This window comes from Motacilla alba, chromosome 10 (assembly GCF_015832195.1).
Source record: "Motacilla alba alba isolate MOTALB_02 chromosome 10, Motacilla_alba_V1.0_pri, whole genome shotgun sequence".
In the NCBI taxonomy this organism is placed as follows: domain Eukaryota; kingdom Metazoa; phylum Chordata; class Aves; order Passeriformes; family Motacillidae; genus Motacilla; species Motacilla alba.
In genome coordinates, this window is record NC_052025.1 from 4,437,036 (window position 1) to 4,457,126 (window position 20,091).

Sequence of the window (20,091 nt, forward strand, 5' to 3'; positions counted from 1 at the left end):
CCATTTCATCAATTAAAAACTTGTGAGGATTTTCTCTAGAACATTTTCCAATTCTAACAGAATTGGAAATTCAGCATGTGCATTAAGCAATAAGTTTGGTAACGTTTTATGTGAGAACTTGTAAACACCAAGGACTGTTAAAGATCCAAGTAGAAGGGACTTTACCATTTATTATTTTATAAATTTAGATTAGGAAATGGTAAATCATGTATTATTGTTCTTAACTCCTCCAATACAGTCTGTAAAATGGAAAGACTGAGAACCTAAAATGGATAAAGAAAAATATCTTCTTTATAATGCACAGTTAATCTGTGAAAGTCATTACCATTAAGTTTCAGTGGCACTAAAGAGCTTAGCAGGATGTCTTTACTGGATTATCAAGTGTACTCCCTTTATCCGTGCAAACATCGCATTATACAAGATCTAAAAAAAAACATTCTCAAGCTTCAGGACTAAGCCAGCTTCTCAATAATCAGAATTAGGAATGAACTTCATGGTTTAGTAGTTTCAGGTTGTCATTTGAGAAGTTTCTTTCACTCTCCTCTTCAGTGACTGTTGGTGGTGGTGAGGGACTGAGCTGCAGGAGCCACTGGAATGTTTTCTGTATCCATAGTGCCCTGTGACTGAAGCCTGGGCACTGCTTGTCTCACTGCTTGAGCTCAGTGCTTTGCAGGAATAAAGTGGGCAGTGTTCTGAGGAGAAGGTCCTGGGTAAGGTGGCCTCTGACCTCCCTCCAGCCCTTAACATCTGCATTTTTCCTCAAGCATTATTCAGTCACTTTAGGCTTTATGTTTGCTTTATTAGCTTAAAAGTGCAGGGCCTGAGGGCATCACAAAGCGCTCTCTTTGAAACTAATATAGCTACAAATTACACAGTTGGGCTTTTATGTGTGCAAAACGAAGTCCTCTTCCTTGTCACCTCCAACTGTACAGCTGCCACTGATGGCTGCTGTGTTGATGTCCACTCAGGGAGGAGATCAGAGTCTGTGCTGGCCCCAAGGCCACATCAGCTTTTCTCTGTTTCTGTCACTAATTCCTGCCACTGGGATTTATGTGCTGTCTTGTACAGAACTGTGTTCCCTCACCTTTACCTCTGGATCTGACCCTAATTCAGGAATACACTCTCACAATCACTTCTTATAAGCGTTCCACTCTATCTCCCTCGTATTCATTGCTGTTTATTAATCACTCTAATTGAGCAGGCGTGCTCTGCATAGAGAACACCAGTCACATAAGAGCTGTGATTCCAGTGTCCTCACCAAAATTAACACCCTACGCAGGCAGCTTTCTGGATCCTGCTGTTCCCAAAAGACCGAGGCGAGTTAGACCACATCATCTTCTGGCTATCCTCCAAAAACCGTGGAGGAGGAGAGCCTGAAGGAAAGAGAGGCATTTGTCCCTCCAGAAAAATAACATTTTAAAACAGTTTTGAGCCTGTGCACACGTGAATGACAAGTAGTTGAATTCAATGGGGTGTTGTCTGAAGGACAGTCATTTTTATGGCAAGTGTTTTTGCTTCACGTAATCTCAGCTTCTTAGGAAAACAAACACATTCTCTGCATGCAGAGGGCTGCTTCCTCCACTAACTGAGTAGTTGTTTAGCTTCAGCCACTTGTGCCTGAGGAGCAGAGTTCTCTAAAATAATTAATTTCTATGAAGTTTGTTTTTGAAATAAAAAAGAGAGAGAAAAAAACTTGGACAGAGGAGGCTGCGCCCACTGTGGTAGATGCTAAATATGTGCTCTTATGCAAGGCATCAAAGAATCCATCCTGGCAAAATATCTATAAATATCCCAAATAAGGAGATGGCTTTAAGTATGACTTGTTACCAGTAAGCAGATAGAAAGTTACACAAAATCAGATTTTAATGATTCTAATCTGAGAGAACTGCCTGTTTATCAGCTGTTCCTCTTTCCTCGAAAAACCAGTCATTTTAACTGTTTAGTTCATGAAGTAACTGGGGATGTGGTTCTTGGAGCTCCCTGAGTGAAGATGGTTCCCCTTTTACTCCTCCTGTGTGCTGCCAGCACCACTGAAGGGCTGACATTTGCACTGTGTACATAAGCTTGATCTCTCTGTTCTCAGCCTTAAGATACTGGGAAGCATTTCCCCATGGATTTCATGACCTGACCTCTAATTGCTGTGGTTTAAAATGTATTCTTTTGAGGCCCTGAATACAGATTTGAGATACTCTCTTACTCTTAACAATAGGTTAGTGTTACTTCCTGAAGCTCCTGGTGAGAGCTGAGCTTGCTTTTCCCGGAGCAGTGGGCATGAGTCAGGCCATAGCCGTCATTCCAGAGCAGTGATGCAGCGTGCCCTGGCCCTGCAGGGAGGCAGTGCAGGAGTTAAGGAGGCAGGGCTGCTGTGCCTGGCTGCCCGGGGCCTTGGCAGGGCCCAGCCCCCGAAGGTAAACACTAAGGTGCAGTAGGTGTATCACTCTGTGCAGAGTTCAGCCCTCTTGCTCACAGCTTGCACAACTTGTAGCACACCAGAACACTGTGGAATCAATGGCTCGCCAGAGTTTCAAGACATGATTAAAAGACTCAAGAAGGCCCTGAAAGAATTTCCTTTAATGGGGAATTGTGTGAGTGAGTACAGTGGGTGAGTTGGTATTTTTTTTTCTTTCTTCCTTTCTAGCTGTTGGTTTACTTTGGCAAAATGCTTCTGAGCTTAGGTTTAGTGTATGTGCATGCATGTGTCTGGTTTGGAGAATGAGTATGTTCTTACCTCACCAAGTGATACTAAAAAGTTACTTTGAGATGTGATAATTCCTGGTTTGTGGCAATGACAGAACTGTGAAGCTATTAGAACCTATTTCTTCTTAAAGAAAACATTCCTGTTGAGGAATGCAGGTATGTACATTATTTACAGCAACTACAAGCCTTCAGTTCAATTATCCTGAGAGCCTTGTTACTGCTTTAATTTTATGTCTGCTTTACTCTGAAATTACTGAGGTTAACTCTTTAATGTGGATATATTTATGGCACATGGAATGTTCTTCACACCATTCCTATGCATGGTACTAAAATGGAACAAAAAATGGTACGCTGATTAAAGACTACATCTTTTTGAACTGACGCCATTTTTTCTCTTTTACTAACAAGTTCTAATGAGTTTGGTTTGTGTCAGCCTGCAGTTAAAATTCATGAGTCTGAGCAGAAACAGCATGTGCTCACTGCACCGTCCTGGCTCTTGTCATGCAGAGCATTGGCATGTTGGAATCTTTGTACTGGGGATTGCTACAAGATTGTGTCCCAGGATTTTCAGGGGTTTGGCTTTGCCATAGACAAATACCTATAATTTATGTTAACTCTGTGGAAGTTTGAAATCCTTATCACAGAAAATAAGTATCTCTACAGATACACGATGTGCTGATCGTTTTTTGATGGAAGTGTGTTACTCCTGTCCCTAATGGAAATCACAAGTATTTCAAATTCTTCCTGCTGTATTTGATCAGGCTGTAGTAATGAGAGCTAGCAAACAGCACATATGCTCTTGAGATTTGGCCTGTAATGAGTATTTGTTTCTGTGAGTGAGAGAACATAAAGGCATGGAAATATTTTTGCTCTGACATGTTTTTGTGGCATATTATTGATAATTGCTGTTATATTTTCAGTATGATTGTGGGGTTTTATTAAATCTTGATTTTTTTCATGCATATAATGCATCATTTTTAAATTATACTGCAATAAATATATCCATGGAAACCAAGTAAATGCACGATTTTCAGAGTTCTGTGCTATAAGTCATCACAGTGTGATTAAAACGTCATGGCTAAGAGCAGGCACAGAGGAATGTCTTCAGAGCATTTTGCAATTGGCCTAAAGCAGATGGATTTTAACAGTGGAGAATTTTATATGGGAAAGAGATTATTTGCCTCAATGAGGTCTGTTTCCCAGAGAGTCAATTCCCAAAATCCTACCAGGATATGAAAATGTATCATCGAAGTTTTATGCATTTATTGGCACTTAATCCCCCTTGCTATGCCTTCTTATATTTGTTTGAGGCACAGTTGTTTGCACTGGCAAAAAGCACCCTAAACTCTGCTACTGTCCTGAGTACCACTCACTTCACCCAGAATCATGCCTGCATATTTATGAGTATGGATGTTGATGGTAGTCAAGCTGTAAAACATTTTATTGTAGCTTTTATATCAAAGGCATGAACGATAATACTATATATATTATTATAATCATGATAATAGTAACCAACATGTTACTATTTCAGTCACAAGGTGTTCCTTCTCACTAAGGAAAATAAAAACTGTAGATCATTGTTCTTAGCAAAGGAGGGTGAAAGAACTTCCTTCTTTCCCAGTTCATTCCCCTTCCTGCAGATACTTAGTGCCCAGCTTGGGCCTGCAGGTGACGTTGTTGTGTTTGTTTCAGTCAAGTGCCTGATGACCCGACCCTGGAGGAGCTGTCCCCCCGTGTCCCCAGAGCTGTGTTTGTGAAGCAGGACAATGGGGGCAGCGCCTCCGTCATCCCGGCCTCATCCGCCCGCGGGCCACCCGGCCACGAGGAGAAAGAAGAAGCTCCAAATTCTCCTGAGCCGAGTACCTGCAGTGCTACCTACAGCAATTTAGGTGAGTGGACAGGAACTGGGTCAGATTTTGGATACCTTTCCAGGGTGAGAAGAGCCTTTTCTTCTGAACAGCTCAATATATCTTCATAAGGGTAGCTTTTAATGCCTAACTGTTTAATATTGATTTACAGAAAATAAAGATATATAGTCTCATTCAGAGGTCATAACCAAGAAAGTGAAGATTCAACAAAATCAAAGGTTTGTTTTCCTGTAATTTAAAACAGTCCTTTAATTGCCCTTAGTGATAAACATCTCAGATGATTTTTAAAATCAACATTGTTTTATCTCTTTGGAGGAATTGTTGTAAAAGAGGTTTAAAATACAGAGCAAGTTACCTAATTTCTTTAGAAGGAATAAATAAAGTTCAGTATTTTTCTAAACTTCATCAAATGTAGGGCTTTTTATTTTAGAGCATCAATGATTGCTAAAATATTTGTACCCATCTCTTGTTGGCTGAAACTGTTCTTATCCTAGTCAGAGAGTTTACTTTTGGTCCTTCCCAATGAGATACAAATGTCCTGAAGGTACTACTCAAAGATTACTGAATTCCATAAAGAGATCCATGGATGCAGGGCTTCTTGGAAGATAAGGGGAGCAAGGTAAAGCAGCATCTCCCAATGCACAGTATCAATATTATCAGCCTGATTTTCTAAAGCATTTTGATTTGCAGTACAGTGAATTCATGGATACCTACAGCCAGGTCTTCTAGAACAACAAAATCTCTCATTTATTTACATTCCAGGATATCCCAATAGATGTTTTTTGAACATCCCAATCCTGTACACAGCAACTTATTAAGCATTTGGCCAAGAGTAAAGTGATGGTGTTGAGATGGCTCATGAGTACAGGGAGTTTGGCATGTCCACACAGGTTTCAGGGATCAAGGACTAAACTTTAAACCCTCAGGTGCATACATTCCTTAGACATTCAGTGAAAGCGTTGCATTTTTTTGCTTAAATGTGAATTAGTGGCAAGCTTGTTAGTGCATTCTGCTATTAAAACATTATTTAGGTGTTGTTTATAAAGCATAAGGAGGAAAAATATCCTGTCCAAGTGTGATGCTAACATCTACCAAGAAATTCTTCCTCTAGGGAGGAAAACTAAAATCTGTATCTTTGTGGTGAATTACTCATACATCTAATGAGTTATTTTCAATTTAGTGAGGTATGTATCTGTATCTATATTTGCTGTGTTTAGAAGACAGGGACATTGCAGACAGAATCCAGGCAGTTGAGGTCTAGTTGCACCAGAACTGCCTGTACCATGTTTATCCTGTGCAGCAAAATACCATCAACACTGGAACAGCTTGCTCAGAGGAGTTTTGGAATCTGTCTGTGGAGATATTCACAAGTTCCAGCCCAACTGGAGAGGATCTGGACAACCTGCTCCAGCTCACCCTGCCTGACTGGCTCAAGACATCCCTTCCATCAGTCCTGGCCTGTATTAGTGCTGTTCCTAAGTTTGAATGTTTCTTTCCAAAACCATAAAAAAAATCAACCCCTTAGCAATTTATTCAAAATCTTCTCCTCACCATCGGGTCACTTGGAGCTGTGCTGTCTCCAGAGCACCCTCTTGGTGTGAAAGGGTTAAGTTGGCTCTGGGGCTTGCCTGGCTCTGGCTGGGAGAGCTGCCTGCTGGTAGGAGCAGTGCTTCCCTAAATGGCACTGAGCTGCCTGGCTGCCCTTCACAGGCTTTCTGCTTTAGTCAGGCAACCTCACTTTCTAGTTCAGATGGCAACAGAGAGATTTCTAAGTAGGGACAGAGAATAATCCCTACTTGTTTTCACATCTTGCATCACCTAGGCAGCAAAACCTTATTTTTTATAGAATTAACAAATACTGGTATGTGAAACTGGAAGAAAGGATAATATGAGAAGTTACATCACATTTGACTCTTGCCTCAGCTGCAATTACAGCTGCATGCTATAGTTTGTGGTTTGTAAAATACATCACGTGCACATCTCAATTTGCAGCATAATGCACAATATTCACCTTTTAAACTAATCTGATACATATTCTATGTACATATTTTACATATTCTATATTCTGTGGTTTTTATTAAAAAGCAGATAATATGTCTCTACTTTGATAAATGGCTAATCTTCAGTTCTGACACATCATGATGCCTTAGCACTCGTGAGGTGTCATGAACAGAAATAATTGCAAGCCTTGGTAAATTTTCATCTGCAGTCAGGTAATAGTTTATATCAGGTACTGCCCTCAAATATATTTGATTTGGCCTTCCAAGAGACAAGCCTTACAAAACAAAGGATTCTCCTCCAGGAGTCAGGTACAACATACAAGAGTTGGGGCTTTTATGAGATCCCACTATGATGACAGGATAAGGTGTGTTCCTGGCTGTAGAAATAGGAGGAAACTTGAGTAGGAGGAGAGAGGTTCTTGACTGCCATGGTCACAGTCAGGCTCTGGTGCCCACAGTTTAAGAAGAATGTTTTAAAAATTGCACAGGCTCTAAAGAAAAGCTTTGCAAAGGCCTGGTATTGTGTTAAGCACTTCATAGGGACTAATTCAGAATCTGAATCCATTCAGCTTATCAAAGTAAGAGTCTGGCTTGATCATGGTGTGGGTGCTCATGTGCTGAGCAGAACTGCAATGAGGGAGACCTGTGGGATCAACAGTTTAACAAAATCCAGAGGCTGCCACTTGAATCAAGATGAAGAAACAAATGTTCAGATGTGTAAGGGAGAGCCTGGATGTCTCCTTTGTAAGGGGTTCTTTTATTGTTACGGAAGTTAATTCAGGTAAGCCCTGTAACTGATGATAAGGAAGACAAAGCCTTTCCTTTACAAATCTTTAAATTGTTCTGTCTTTGTCTGAATTTGTTGGGGAAATTGACTTGATTGAATTTGCATGGCTGTAAGTAGATTAAGGTATTCTCAGTATACTTGGGATAGTTTTTCTGCCATTGGAAAAAAAATAGGTTATTTCATTATCAGCTGTTTTTCTCTTTAAACCTAAAGAAATGGGGAAAAAAGGAGGCTGAGTTTCTAGGCTTTGTGATTGCTGACACTGGAAAAAAATCCCAGTCACAGTGTCTGCCATGGGGCATTGGCTCAATCAGTTAGACCTGGGCAGAAAACAGTGCTTTAGCCAGGCTGTAAATAAAGTAATGAGATCATTGTTGATGGAAACTGACAGTTCAGTGACAGACAGTGATTGTAGCATCAGTCTGGTGCATTTTGTATAGCACATAATTAGCACAGGTAATGTCTAAGATGGTGCAATGGAGGGTGGGCAGCAAGACCTGACAAGTCACCAAGCAAACAAAGTGAGACTTCTCTTACCTGCATCACCCAAGAGACCTGTGCCCAGTCTCAAGTTACTGCTGAGACACTGGACCTGCATCACCAATGTTAGTTAACAAATGTTAGCTTCCCTTTCTCTAACATGTATAATCATTCTGGTGAGATTTTTAACTATTCAATTAACAATACATGTGGAAACAATGGAGGATTTAATGCAAATCTGTGTGCAGGACACTTTCATGGAATGGTAGTATGCATGCACAGCATTTATTGGAACTGGGGCTGTGAAGCATTCTGGTAGCTTTTGCTGTGGTTGGAGGGTACTTGATGCATTTGTGGGTTTGTTTCATGGTTTGGTTATTTTTATCAGTCAGGATAAGTGTTTATTAAGGAGTGATGTCAGATTTGATAGTTTCAGCAGCTAACATAAATAGGCTGCAATGCAAAGTCTGATGATAAATCAGTTACCCAGAAAAATTAAACTTAAATGCCTTTCTCAGATGTCTTTCAGAGCTTCAGAACTCTGCATGGTGTCTGGAGACTTTAACATTAATATTTAAATAGTGTAGTGAGATTTTATAATGGAAGATCTTATTGAACGGTAGAATTATTTAAAGCTTTCTAGAAATCTGCTATCTGTAAAGAGTTAATTTTTTTCTGTCATTGAGCAGTCTGGAATCCACTTCAAAGATCTCTCAAATTGGTAGCCTAATATTGTCCCTGTTCTTCCTTTTCATTTTGCCTCCCAAGAGTGTGGCTCAGGCTGAACTTGCAGTGTTGGAGAGTCTGTGCAGTAGGTAAAGAAATGATGAGTTTAAGCATGCAAGGGGAGAAAGGATAGGCAAGAAAAAGAAATTAATGCTCTGCTAGTATTTCTATGCAAAAGGACGTTCTTGTGCCTTTGACAGCGACAACATTTAAGACAATCTTTTTCTTGCTAGGCAATGATTTTATAAAAATTGGGCCGTGTACTTTCCTGCCATGCTTGGGGAAAGCTGAGCTGGAGACTGGCCCAATAGCTGTGAAAGAAATGTGCAGTGCTAGAACTCAGCATAGAAACAGTGCCGACATGAAACTTTTTAACTGGATAATACAGATGGTTAGATTTCAATATGGAAACTTGTTCTTGTGGGAAGAAACCACACTGTAACATAGCATGTTATACAAACTCATTTTTTCTCATCTGAGAGAGTACTTGAAACAGTAACTACAGAATGACTTGTACATTCAGTTCTCTGGAACCTGCCACCCCCTCCAGACATCTGAAAAAACAACTTCTGGTTATGAAAACCTTCTCCAATTCTGTTTGGATGTCACAGTGCCAGTAGCTATGCAAAAGCAGCCCTGGTTGCAGTCTCAACACTCTCCTCTGTGTGAGTGGCTTTTGGAGGACGGAGTCATTAAAGCAGACAGAAAACAAGAGAATCGAGCAGTAACACTGCTATAAATCTTACCTTTCCTGGAGAGGGCTTCTGCTGCTGCTGCTGCTGCTCAGGATGGGCATCTTGCTCTAATTTATTTCTCTGTTTCCCTCTAGCACCTGTGCATCCATGGGTTAGCAAGTCCCACAAGCAAGGCCCCTCAGCAAACTGCCTCCTGAGCAGTGTCTCTGTAAAACCCAGCAGTCAGGCTGTCCCAGCAGAGTGGGGAGCAGGGTGAGGAGGAGAAAACAGGCAAGTGATCTTTAGCACAGAGCGTTGCTGGGGAGAAGCACATAGGTCACAGATTTTGTAAGACTGAGCAGTTGTGGAAGAGGACACATGTTCGCATGAGTAAGAGAATTTGGTATCAAGTAGAAATGAACTTGTCTGAGGATTAAGCAGAAGGCATCTGGATGTGTGTCTGGCACACAGACATCAATTCTGCTTTTGACTTGGAATCATACCGCACTTCACCTCTGCAAAAGGAACTTCATGACAGAGTTCCTGTGGTGCCCAGCTGGCAGCAGCATTCAAGGCTGCAGCACAGCACACTCGCTGCAATACAAAGGAGCAGTAGGGTTCCCCCAGCCCTCCAAGAGTTACATTTTTTTTCAGCAACCTTTACAGTGATTTTCAGTCTTCCCTGAATATCAGGTATGTACAAACTGATAGAATTTCCTGCTCAAAACTTGGTTTTTTAAACATTGGAATAGCCAGACTTACCATTCAATCCGTAAGGCTCTTCTGAGGGTCTCTGGAGCTTAAACAAAAGATGAGGATAGAACTTTCATTTGGAACGCTGTCTCCTTGGAGTGACTGAAAAGAGAACAATTGTTAAGAAAGTAGGGTGTAAGGCTGTTTTGTTTGTGGATACATATAGAAATATGATCCTCTCTGATCTTCTGAAATTAGGAGGTGTATTTCAGCATTCTATCCCAGCATTGCAGGGTTTGGTACATCTGGCCACGTGGATTTCGGGTTCTGTAGTGTTCATAAAAACTGTAACAACCTATCTTAACATGAAGAGGAAACTAATATTTCTTTTTGCAAACTCCAAAGTCATTAATTATTAATTATGGATTGAAGTGTTGTAATTCAGATCTGAATCTTAGATCCCTTTAGTCTTCCAGTTTACAAGGATTTTGTGGTCTTGGCAGTGTTAGGTTAACTGTTGGACTCTGATCTTAATGGTCTTTTCAGCCAAAATGATTTTATGATTCCGCACATTATAAACAAATAGTTATAGTGTCAGTTCCCTTACTAGAAAAGATGCTCAGCTGCAATTATTCAGAGCATCCATTTCAGGTCTGCTGTTTTCAACTGTCAGAGTTGGCTTCCTACCTTACCATGACAGTCAGTGAACCTCCCAGGAGAAGTAGAAAGCTTATAAAATAATTTCTCTGAAAATAGCAGTTGATTGGAAGGATCTCATCTTGATATGAGTAACAACAGTTTAATTGTCCCAGAGCAGTGAGCTGGTCATTTGTATTGTGTGTTTATTCATTTTTATTCTCCATTATATTATTGTCATTTATGTATTCTGCATTTCCAAGGACTCTGGCACTTATGAAACATAAATGCCCTTAATAAAAAGCCATCCAAAACACATGACAGGAAGTTTATCTTCCCTGGATTCACACAAATGTCTGAAACTAGAAAATCCCAGCCTGTGTGTACGTAACTTGCCATTTGGGATCTCTTGAGTAAAGCCAGGTCTGGTTGTCTCTGACTGTAACGTTGCCAGCAAAGGTACCTGTGGCAAGTTAGGAAAGGAAATGCATTAGAGAAGTTACAGTCAGAGGGAGGGCACAAGAGTTTTAATTGCAGGGTAGAAACTATTTCTGTCAAATTATGATCCTGCTCTTGATAGCAACACACTTGTCAACTTGAGTGAAAGTTGGCTCATCTTCCTTGATTTCAGTGTGTGAATCTGCTGGGGCAATCCTGACTGCCTGATGTGACCTCCAGAGTGTCTGTCTGTTATTTGTGTCTGGCAGTTTCTGGATTCCATTCTGAAATAGGATTTTCAGCTTGTCTAGTGCATTTCCCAGTTGTTTTGTGGACTGTTATCCACCCTTAGTTTTAGCACATTTGAATAGAAAATAAGAAATAATATTACAGTCAGTTGACAGCAGAAGAAATTATAGAACACTGGGTGTAATTGCTGAAACTGGACTTGGCCTAAGTGTCAAATGGAGGCTGGGTTTTTGCTTGCAGTTCTTGTCATTGCAGTTCTTGTCATCTGCTGGATGTAAAATGGCAGCATGGCTAGCACTGAGGCTGATTTCAATATATATGCCAAGGTCAAATCAAGACTGGCTGGATGTAATTAGATATATATGATGTTGATTTGGTCATTTCTAATTAGTTCCTCTTTTCATATATGTATCTAGGGGGTTTTGAAATGTTGGCGGGGGACAGGTCCTAGTCAGGGTTTTGGGGGTTTTTTGCCTTAAAATTCTTTTCAGAGTGCAAACAGGAGCAATACATAGGAAGTACTTTAATCTTCTCTCACTATTTCCTTATTCCACAGGGCAGTCCAGAGCAGCTATGATCCCTCCAAAACAGCCCAGGCAACCCAAGGGAGCTTTGGATGATGCCATTGCCTTTGGAGGGCTGGCAGACCAGGAGACAGTGAACAACTTGCAGCCAACACCACCTCCACTGCCAAAGAAAACAATTTTGAGAGCTAACACAGAGCCAACTCCCCGAGATCTCCAGAAGCAGGCTCTGGAGAACAACCTGTGCATCATGGCCAACCCCACCTATGACATTGACACCAACTGGGAAGCAAGCAGCGCCTGCTCCTCAGTCAGCCTGGAGCTCAAGGTCCTGGACAACGAGTCGGGAGATTCCTTGGACAGGCCCACAGAGAAGCTGAGGGCAGCCACCTCAGCGACGAGCAGCGTTTCCAGCCTAGCCACTGTCAGTATTAAGGAGCGGTGCTCCACCAGCATGGAGTCCCTGAGCGGGCGGCGCCTCTCGCAGGCCAGGCAGGGCCGGGGCGTCCAGAAGCCGCAGAGACAAGCACTTTATCGAGGCATCGAAAACAGAGAGGAGGTGGTGGGCAAGATCCGGAGCCTGCACGCTGACTCGCTGAAGAAGCTGGCGCTGAAATGTGAGGACCTGTTCATGGCGGGGCAGAAGGACCAGCTGCGCTTCGGCGTGGACAGCTGGTCGGATTTCCGGCTCACCAGCGACAAGCCGTGCTGCGAGGCGGGCGACGCCGTGTACTACCCCGCCTCCTACGCCAAGGATCCCCTCAACAACTACGCCGTCAAGGTAGGAGGGGCTGGAGAAATGTGCGATGTGACAAACCGTGACAGCAGCCACTCTCTGCACCACATCCCGTAGTGATAGGGCTACTGCTGGCAGAGGGGTGAGAAGTAAGGTTCCCAAGATCCAGGCTCTTCTTCTGTCCACACCCATCTGTGCCATCGGTACCTGCTGTTTGACTGCGTGTTTTTATTGCAGCTCCAAAATGACTGAAAGAGAAATCAACAAATCTTAGGCTTTACTATGGTCACTGCTTAATGGCATTTTGGAAGAAAAGCTGTGTTCTTTTAACGTGTGTTGGCAGTTTTTTGGAACCTCTCAATAACAAAATCCTTTGATTCACCTGCATGCAGAAGAAATTAAATCATCACTCATAGTTAAGAAAGGTTTCCTAAAACATTGAAAAGTCTTCCATTTTCAGAGCCATGTAACTTTAAGTGTAAATTCTAGGGTAATAGACTTTCCTGTTCCCATACAAGATCTTAGATTTTCACCAGTGCTCATTACCAGCCTTTCAGAAGCTCTGCCTAGCCATCAGTGTTTGCCTTATAAATTCTTCAGCTAACACATTAAAGAAGTAAGATTTACTAGATTTACTGCTAATATATGAGTGCCTAGCTGGCAGCTATCTCACCAGATATTGTTATTTCATGGACTTTTATATAGGTAGTTCTTTCCGAGTGCTGTAACTCTGCATTTCTCAATGCTTATCTGGTAGGAAGATAGTGAGAAGGACAGCTGAGACTCATAGCACTGTCAGGCTTCCTGTGTGACCTTGAGTAAATCACTGAACTTCTGACTCCTCCTTGTTGAAACTGAGATAAAACATTTATTGCCTGACCCAGATGTGTGAGGCCTGAGCTGTTATTCCTTCTATTTCACATTCTCACAAGGGTGGTGCTTTACAGGAACAAAATGTTGTTACCACTCCTGCATGATTGTTTACAAGTAAGATATAAAAAACTGAAAGGTAACATTGGAGCAGCTAATATGTTTTTCTGAGACCTGAAGAGGTATGTTTTAATGCAGATATCTGGGTCTAAGCATTTCTATTGTGTTAATTATTTAAGGACTTTTATTGGAAAAGATGTGGAATGAAATCTAGATGTCTTGGAGCTGCCATGTCCAGTGGTACAGAGCAGGCAAGGAGAGCCAGCCCATGAGCATATCTGGCAGTCAGCTGTGGTTCAGAATCAGCATCTGGCATTGCTGATGGCTGGCTTGGAGGGTTTTGCTTTAATACAATGATGCAAAATGATTGCTTCTAGGGCCCAAAGTGGTATTTTTCTATATGGGCAGGTTTGAGTTATCACTAAGGGGATATCTTTCTGCACATCACAGATGTGCCTTTCCAGTATTCCCTGACAGGCAAGACTGTGTCATTGGTCTGTTATATCATGTCCTCCAAATCACGTTTCCCTTGTAGAAAGCCAGAGAGAAGAAAGAATAGCAGGGTAACATGGTCAAATAGGTGCTAAATTTTCTTTTTCATAATTCAGATTTCTTAAAAATAGTTCTCTGACTAACAAGGTTTATTGCATTTTAATAGATGCAAGTGAAGTATCCACAAAATATGCTTGAGCTGGAGGTCACCAGGAGTTGTTGTGCTGTTAGAATGAGTGGAAAAGTTCCTCTTGAAAATACCCCCCTGGCACTTGCTGTGATAAAGGAAGGTGTTGGCCCCAAGTTGATCTTTGACTTATAAGCCATTGATCCAGGATCAGATTTGTCCAAAAGCTCATAACCACAGATTGCTGTTTCATTACACAGAGATTTGGGGAATTTAGCTTTAACAAATATGCTAGTTTTTACTACCATGGGTGTATTTTGTGTGAGCCAAATTACATAGTAATCTACCTTCAACAAATAACCTATGTCTCCCTGCCACTTTAAATCCCTTGTCCCCAAAACAGGGTGGAAAAAGCAGTGAGATGAAAATTGCTGGTGTGCCAATTGAATCCAAAACAGTCTTCCTGTTATTTTGGATCAAGTCTTAAAAATACACTTTGAAAGTGTATACAGAGCCACATCTCTGGATGGTGTAAATTAATGAAGCTCTTTTGAGTTTTACAGAACTACCCAAGCAACACTGGATAACAATTCAGACAGTTCTTAAGTTTTATGATTTCAATATTAGATCTGAGAAACAATGTCATAATGAGATTTTTTTAAATTATTATTCTCTTTGTAGAAAATCAGAGATTTACCCCCAAACAGTGCTAATACTCTTGATACATAAAATTTGCATTTTAGTATTCTATTTCCAACTATATAATTACAAAAGCACTGTTAAAAATTCAGCTTTGACCATTTAACTACTGCTGAATTAAATTTAGAACAATGAATGATTTGTAGAGGTGAATGTACCAGTCTTGCACTTTTCCATTCTGGTGGTTTCACTAGTAAAAGATGCTCTGATAAATTTGGTGGAGAACGAGCACAACTTGTTCTGTTGGGGTGGATATGAGAGGAAACATTTATAGGGGTGTGTTGTTTCACAGCACTTTATTATGCTTTTTGCTTCAACTCTCACCTAATCTGCTAGTAAACACCCAGTGCAAAAATAGCTGCAGGAAGCCATGTGGAAATTATTTTGACTGAAACATTAGAAATAAAACCAGTACATAAGTCATGATCAGAAAAGTAGTTTTTCAAATGGAAAAATATAAGTTCCCATTCAAGAAAAGTTTCCATAAAATTCCAGACCCTGAGGTGTTTTTCTTTCACCTAAGTGCAGTACCACCTTCTAAGTAGTTGGTAGATCTGGGGTAATATGGATACACATTCCCCTGAAACCACAGTCTTATCAGTAATTCCAAATATGTGGTGAAAAGGTTACACCAAAGTAAAAGCAGCACAGAGCACCAGCTCTTTGGACCCAGCAGATTGGATGAGTTCTGTTCTTAGTGTCCTGACACAAATTGAATAAGGCACTGATGTGCTAGGGACGTCTTGTATTAAAAAATAAATAAATAAATGTGATTACTCAGAAGGAATAACAGACACTATGACTACTGTGTCAGTGACATAAACTGGTTCCACTTTCAGAATTAAACTCTCAGAGCAGATGCTGTCCAGTGTCACAGGCTGACTCACAGAAGCCATGATTCAGAAGCCACACAGAAAAACAGCCATAAAACCCAGCTGGCTCTGGCCACAGGCACGTGTGGCAATGCTGGTCAGGTGGGGTAACAGCAATTGCAGAGGTGCAAACAGCTCAAAAGGAGCAGTTCAAATTTATTGCTTTGATTGCTGCAGGGCAGCAGAAGTTCTCCTAGCAGTAAAACCTTAGGATTCCTGGTAAGGTTTGTGTCCCCAGTATAAAACACAGGAATGCAGAAGTAAGCAGCACCGGGCTGAACTTGGCTGGCAGTTTCGTATTGCAGCTGACAATTACTTGCTAGTCATGTTTACTTCGTCACAGTGTGCTAAGGTGGTTTTATTTGGTAATTCAGTTTCCTAGTGGAGCTTCCTGTCTGAAGGATTGTTAAAGGTTGTCCCAGAACTTTGTGCTTCAGATCAAAACAAAGCAATGTACATTCAACTTCCAGCCCGTTCCCATTTGCTGTTCAGTCACAGCAAAACAGAATTCTGTGTTTTGGCACATCATTAAAAAGTCAAAGCTCTATTCCAAGGCCAGATCAAGAAAATGAGGTCAATCAGAGATCAAACTGGCCTCCTTGGAAAACAAGGTTGTGCCAAGAACAAGCTATCAGTTTGGGATTAGCAAGCTTTCATTCTACACAGAATTTCATTTGCAGTTGTCCCTCTGTGCAATACAACAAAGTGGCACAGATGGTACCGTCTTTGTGATCTTCTGTGTTTCTCATTTGCAGCGCTTGTAAATTCATTTCCCACAATACTCATCGTGCTGTAAGTTCACTGCTGCCGTGTGAAATGCACGGGACAGAGTGGAAATGAGATTCCCTGCTGGGGAAGTGACAGTCAGCTGATGGCAGTGTCGGCCACGGCACTCATAAAGGAAGAAGAAAAGCTAACGCAGAACATTTTGTAGAAGCTCTGAAATGTTCAAATCCTGCTTCTTGGGCTAGGAGCACTGAGGAAAATTGAAATGGCAGGGTATAAAGAAACCTGTCCTGTCCCTATAAACGTGACAGACGTTCTGTTCATGTGGATGCATTAAGGAAAATATACACGGTGACAGGGCATTCCAGTGAAAAGGAAGATGGATACTTTGCATTCCTTTCTACTTGTACTCTCCTTTTTTCTCATTGCTTTCTTGCATCATATGGAAGAGTTTTTCACCAACATTGCTTCATCTTTTGAGCAACCAGCTCTTTATCAGCTCATGAAATAAGGCTTGCCAAGCCCTTATCAACACCTTCCTTTCAGCTGTTATCACATACCATATCTTCATAGCTCAGCTGGATGTATTTCATTAAAGCAAATAGTAAATGACTCATTGATCCTGCTTTCTGTGTTAGTGTTTTGGTCAAAGTATTTTCATCTTTTCTTCCTGTGCCAAAAAACAGGTATTCAGCATATTCTAGACGTAAAAGGCAACAGGATTTCCATCTTTTTGAGTAGATGACTGGAACAGAAAAAAGCTTTAAAAATGCAAAGGAAATTAGGCTATATGCTTTTTCCCAGCTTTGACACAGAATTAACCACCACAAGCAGAGAAGCAGCTCTGTGTGCACTCCTTTAGCAATTCATCACCAGCAGTCAAAAATACTTGCTAGGGAGGCCAATAAATTTCACAGTTTGTTCCCTAATTTTTTTCAAATGTAAATACTGACTTCAGTCACATAACTTAGACTCCAACTCAAACCATTTTGAAAGTTTAAAATATTTGTCATTCAGATGGTAGTTTTAGGTGATAGTGGAATTATTCCAGCACAAAAGGTTTGGGTGAGAATAATTACCCATTGATGGTATTAAACAACAGTATTTACTACTCTATTGCAAAATCATAATATAAAATAGACTTCTGAGTAGAACCTGCAATGTAAATGAATCTGAATAGTGCAATGTAAAACCCCAAGACTTACCTGAAGAGAAGCCAGACACTTACAGGAACATCAGATTACTGCAGGTCTGTCTTCTAGAAACTGCTTTATGAATTCAGACAGGTGTCTGATTTGTTATCACACTCTGAGTTTGGATGCTGCCTCCAGAAAGCCCAGCTTTCCCTTCCTCCTGACAATTGCAGGGTGCCCAGTGTACAAATTTTAGTGTTTGTGTAGTCAGCAATGTAATCAGCCTGAAATAACCCAGCTGCCTCTTCCACTTCTCACTTCATGGTGTTTGTAAATAAAAAGCAAGAAGCAGAAAATACATGTCGAATCAGATCTCAGCTCTCTTGTCTTAGTAGATATTGCATGCAGGTTCATGTACCCATCTCCTTCTCTGTATTAAACAAGAGGACTGGAAGTGTCCAAAAGCCATCACTATTGGCCATTTGTGGGATTCGAGATTTTTTCCCTGTATTGGCTAGATTCCTTAACAGCACAATAAGGAGGGAAAATCTCTTTTAATGAATGGAGTCATTTTAGTATCAGTTTTAATCATTTTACTATTTAGTATTTATTGTCTGGTTTGTTGATAACCTAAATTCTGTTTTACTGATATAGAGAAGAGTCTGAAGCAAGACCTCATGAAATTTAAGAACTGATTTTGGGGAAAGTTTGGCCCTGCTGTGGCTCCCTGCTTTAGAGTGGACAATGCTCTGAATGTTTTCAAGAACACATGGACTTAGTAGTGTAACTTATTCTTCCTGCAAAGTGTTCTGAGGATCACTGGACACAAAGCTTTGTTCTGCTGAATGCTGGAGAGGTCTCAGCTGCCATACTGAACTCATTATAGGTACCACTCTTCAGAAAGATCTAATAATACATGGGGAGAATCCAGAAGGAGCAACACAAATCAGAGGGTTAGGAATAAAGATAGGAGAAGTAAGGGCTGGGTATTTTCAAAAATAAACAAAGAAGATGGGAAAAGTTACTTTTTTCCCCAGTTGTAAAGGTATCATATTCAAGGATGGGAATCAGGAATCAATTTTTAGCCAATCTCTCCAGCAAGGAGAAGGGCTGTCACTTCAATGTGAAGTTGATTTAGGATGGAATAGTGGAAAGAAAAATAAAGATAGAGAAGCAGAACTACTTTGGGGTGGGTTTAGTAGGCTGGAGAGACAGAGGGGACTGGCCTTGCAGGTCACTGGCTCAGGAAAAACATCCTCTGCACCAACAGCTGGATGCCTTTGGATGCAGATGTGCGTGGCCAGCCATATCTGAATGAGAAGAAAGCATCAGCACATCCATAAAGCATGGATGAAAATGTGCTTCTGTACTCTCCCAGGTCTGGGATCGGCGACGCTTACTGACATGAGGGAACCAAAGCTGATTTTGAGAGGTGCAGGTCCTATCTCCAACTTTAACTGAACCAGTAGTAAATTTGAGAACATTCTCTGAAGTAGGAAAAAGAGGCTTCCTAGGGCTGAAATTAGAAACTAGGAAAAAAGTCTTGATTCCTTTGCTTTTCTTTTCTTGTTGGCAAGGAGAAATCCTTTCCATAAGCTTTTTAAAAAGCCTTATATTTACCAAACTGAGATGTGTATATTGTTTTCAGAGCACATACTTTGTGGATTATATATTCCTAGCAGAATATCAGTTTTAGCTGACTGGTGGCACTAGAAATCCTCTGTGGATTAAGAAATAGAGTGCAGTAGCTAAGGCCAAGTGTGGCTCTCAACATTTTTTATCAGCAAGTAACCTTGACTTTAAAATTAAACTCCTTCAGAATGAGGTATTTTGTTGGTTTTTTTTATTAGGTCGCTTAAGTATTTTTAAAAACTAAAGGCTGAATTACAACATGCTGAACCTTTTCTGCAGTTGGAATTGAGTATTCCCATGGCTGGCTGTGCAAGAGAAAGGCCATGGACTTGAAGGGCATAGAAGTTGGAACAATTTTGTTTTCCTTAATAGCTCTTCTCCCAGTCAGATTTGATACACACCATGTGTGTACATTCAACACATAGATATGAGTCTGTCTGTATAGTTTTTCTAGTTCTGTCTTCTGTGCAGTATTAAGTATTCAGTCAATCTGGGGACTTCAGTCTCAAAGACAATCAGCTGGCATTTTTCTTTTTCTATATAATTCAAAGGTTATTGCTATATTTTTGCCTCTATAACCCTTGAGAGAAGGGACTGGGGACACACATGCCACTGAGAAGTCACTTCACCTCTAACAGGGTAAAATACATTTGAAAATTTTAGTGAGCAAAAGCCACTGTATAAACAGGGTAAGGATCAACATTTCCTCTCATAAATAAAATTGACTAGAAAATGCATTTTTCAAATCAGTTTTGTAGGTCTGTGGCAGTTACAAACAGGCAGTTTTAGTGTACATAATGAGTAGGGAAATGTAAGTGCTTGTGAAGTATGGAAATACGCAGAGTCTCAAAGACACAAGGACAATCAGAATGATGATACAAATTTTGTCTGAGTTGCTGTGGTTATCTGGACAATGCAGTTTTCTGATCAACTACCATAAAAGATTAAATCTCGTATTTATATTTCTGAATC

The 20,091-nt window shown here is 40.8% G+C and overlaps 1 protein-coding gene across 6 annotated transcripts in view; it reads left to right on the forward strand.

Annotated features, from left to right (window-relative positions):
- Positions 1-20,091, forward strand: part of PEAK1 (pseudopodium enriched atypical kinase 1) — a 109,767-nt gene that overhangs the window by 80,991 nt on the left and 8,685 nt on the right. For 5 of the 6 annotated variants that reach the window (XM_038147125.1, XM_038147123.1, XM_038147127.1 and 2 more), the window contains 3 exons: positions 2,486-2,602; positions 4,390-4,586; positions 11,805-12,553. In XM_038147125.1, the coding sequence (XP_038003053.1) occupies positions 2,486-2,602; positions 4,390-4,586; positions 11,805-12,553 (1,063 nt within the window). The remainder of the gene's footprint in view (positions 1-2,485; positions 2,603-4,389; positions 4,587-11,804; positions 12,554-20,091) is intronic. The other variant, XM_038147129.1, reaches the window with a different exon arrangement.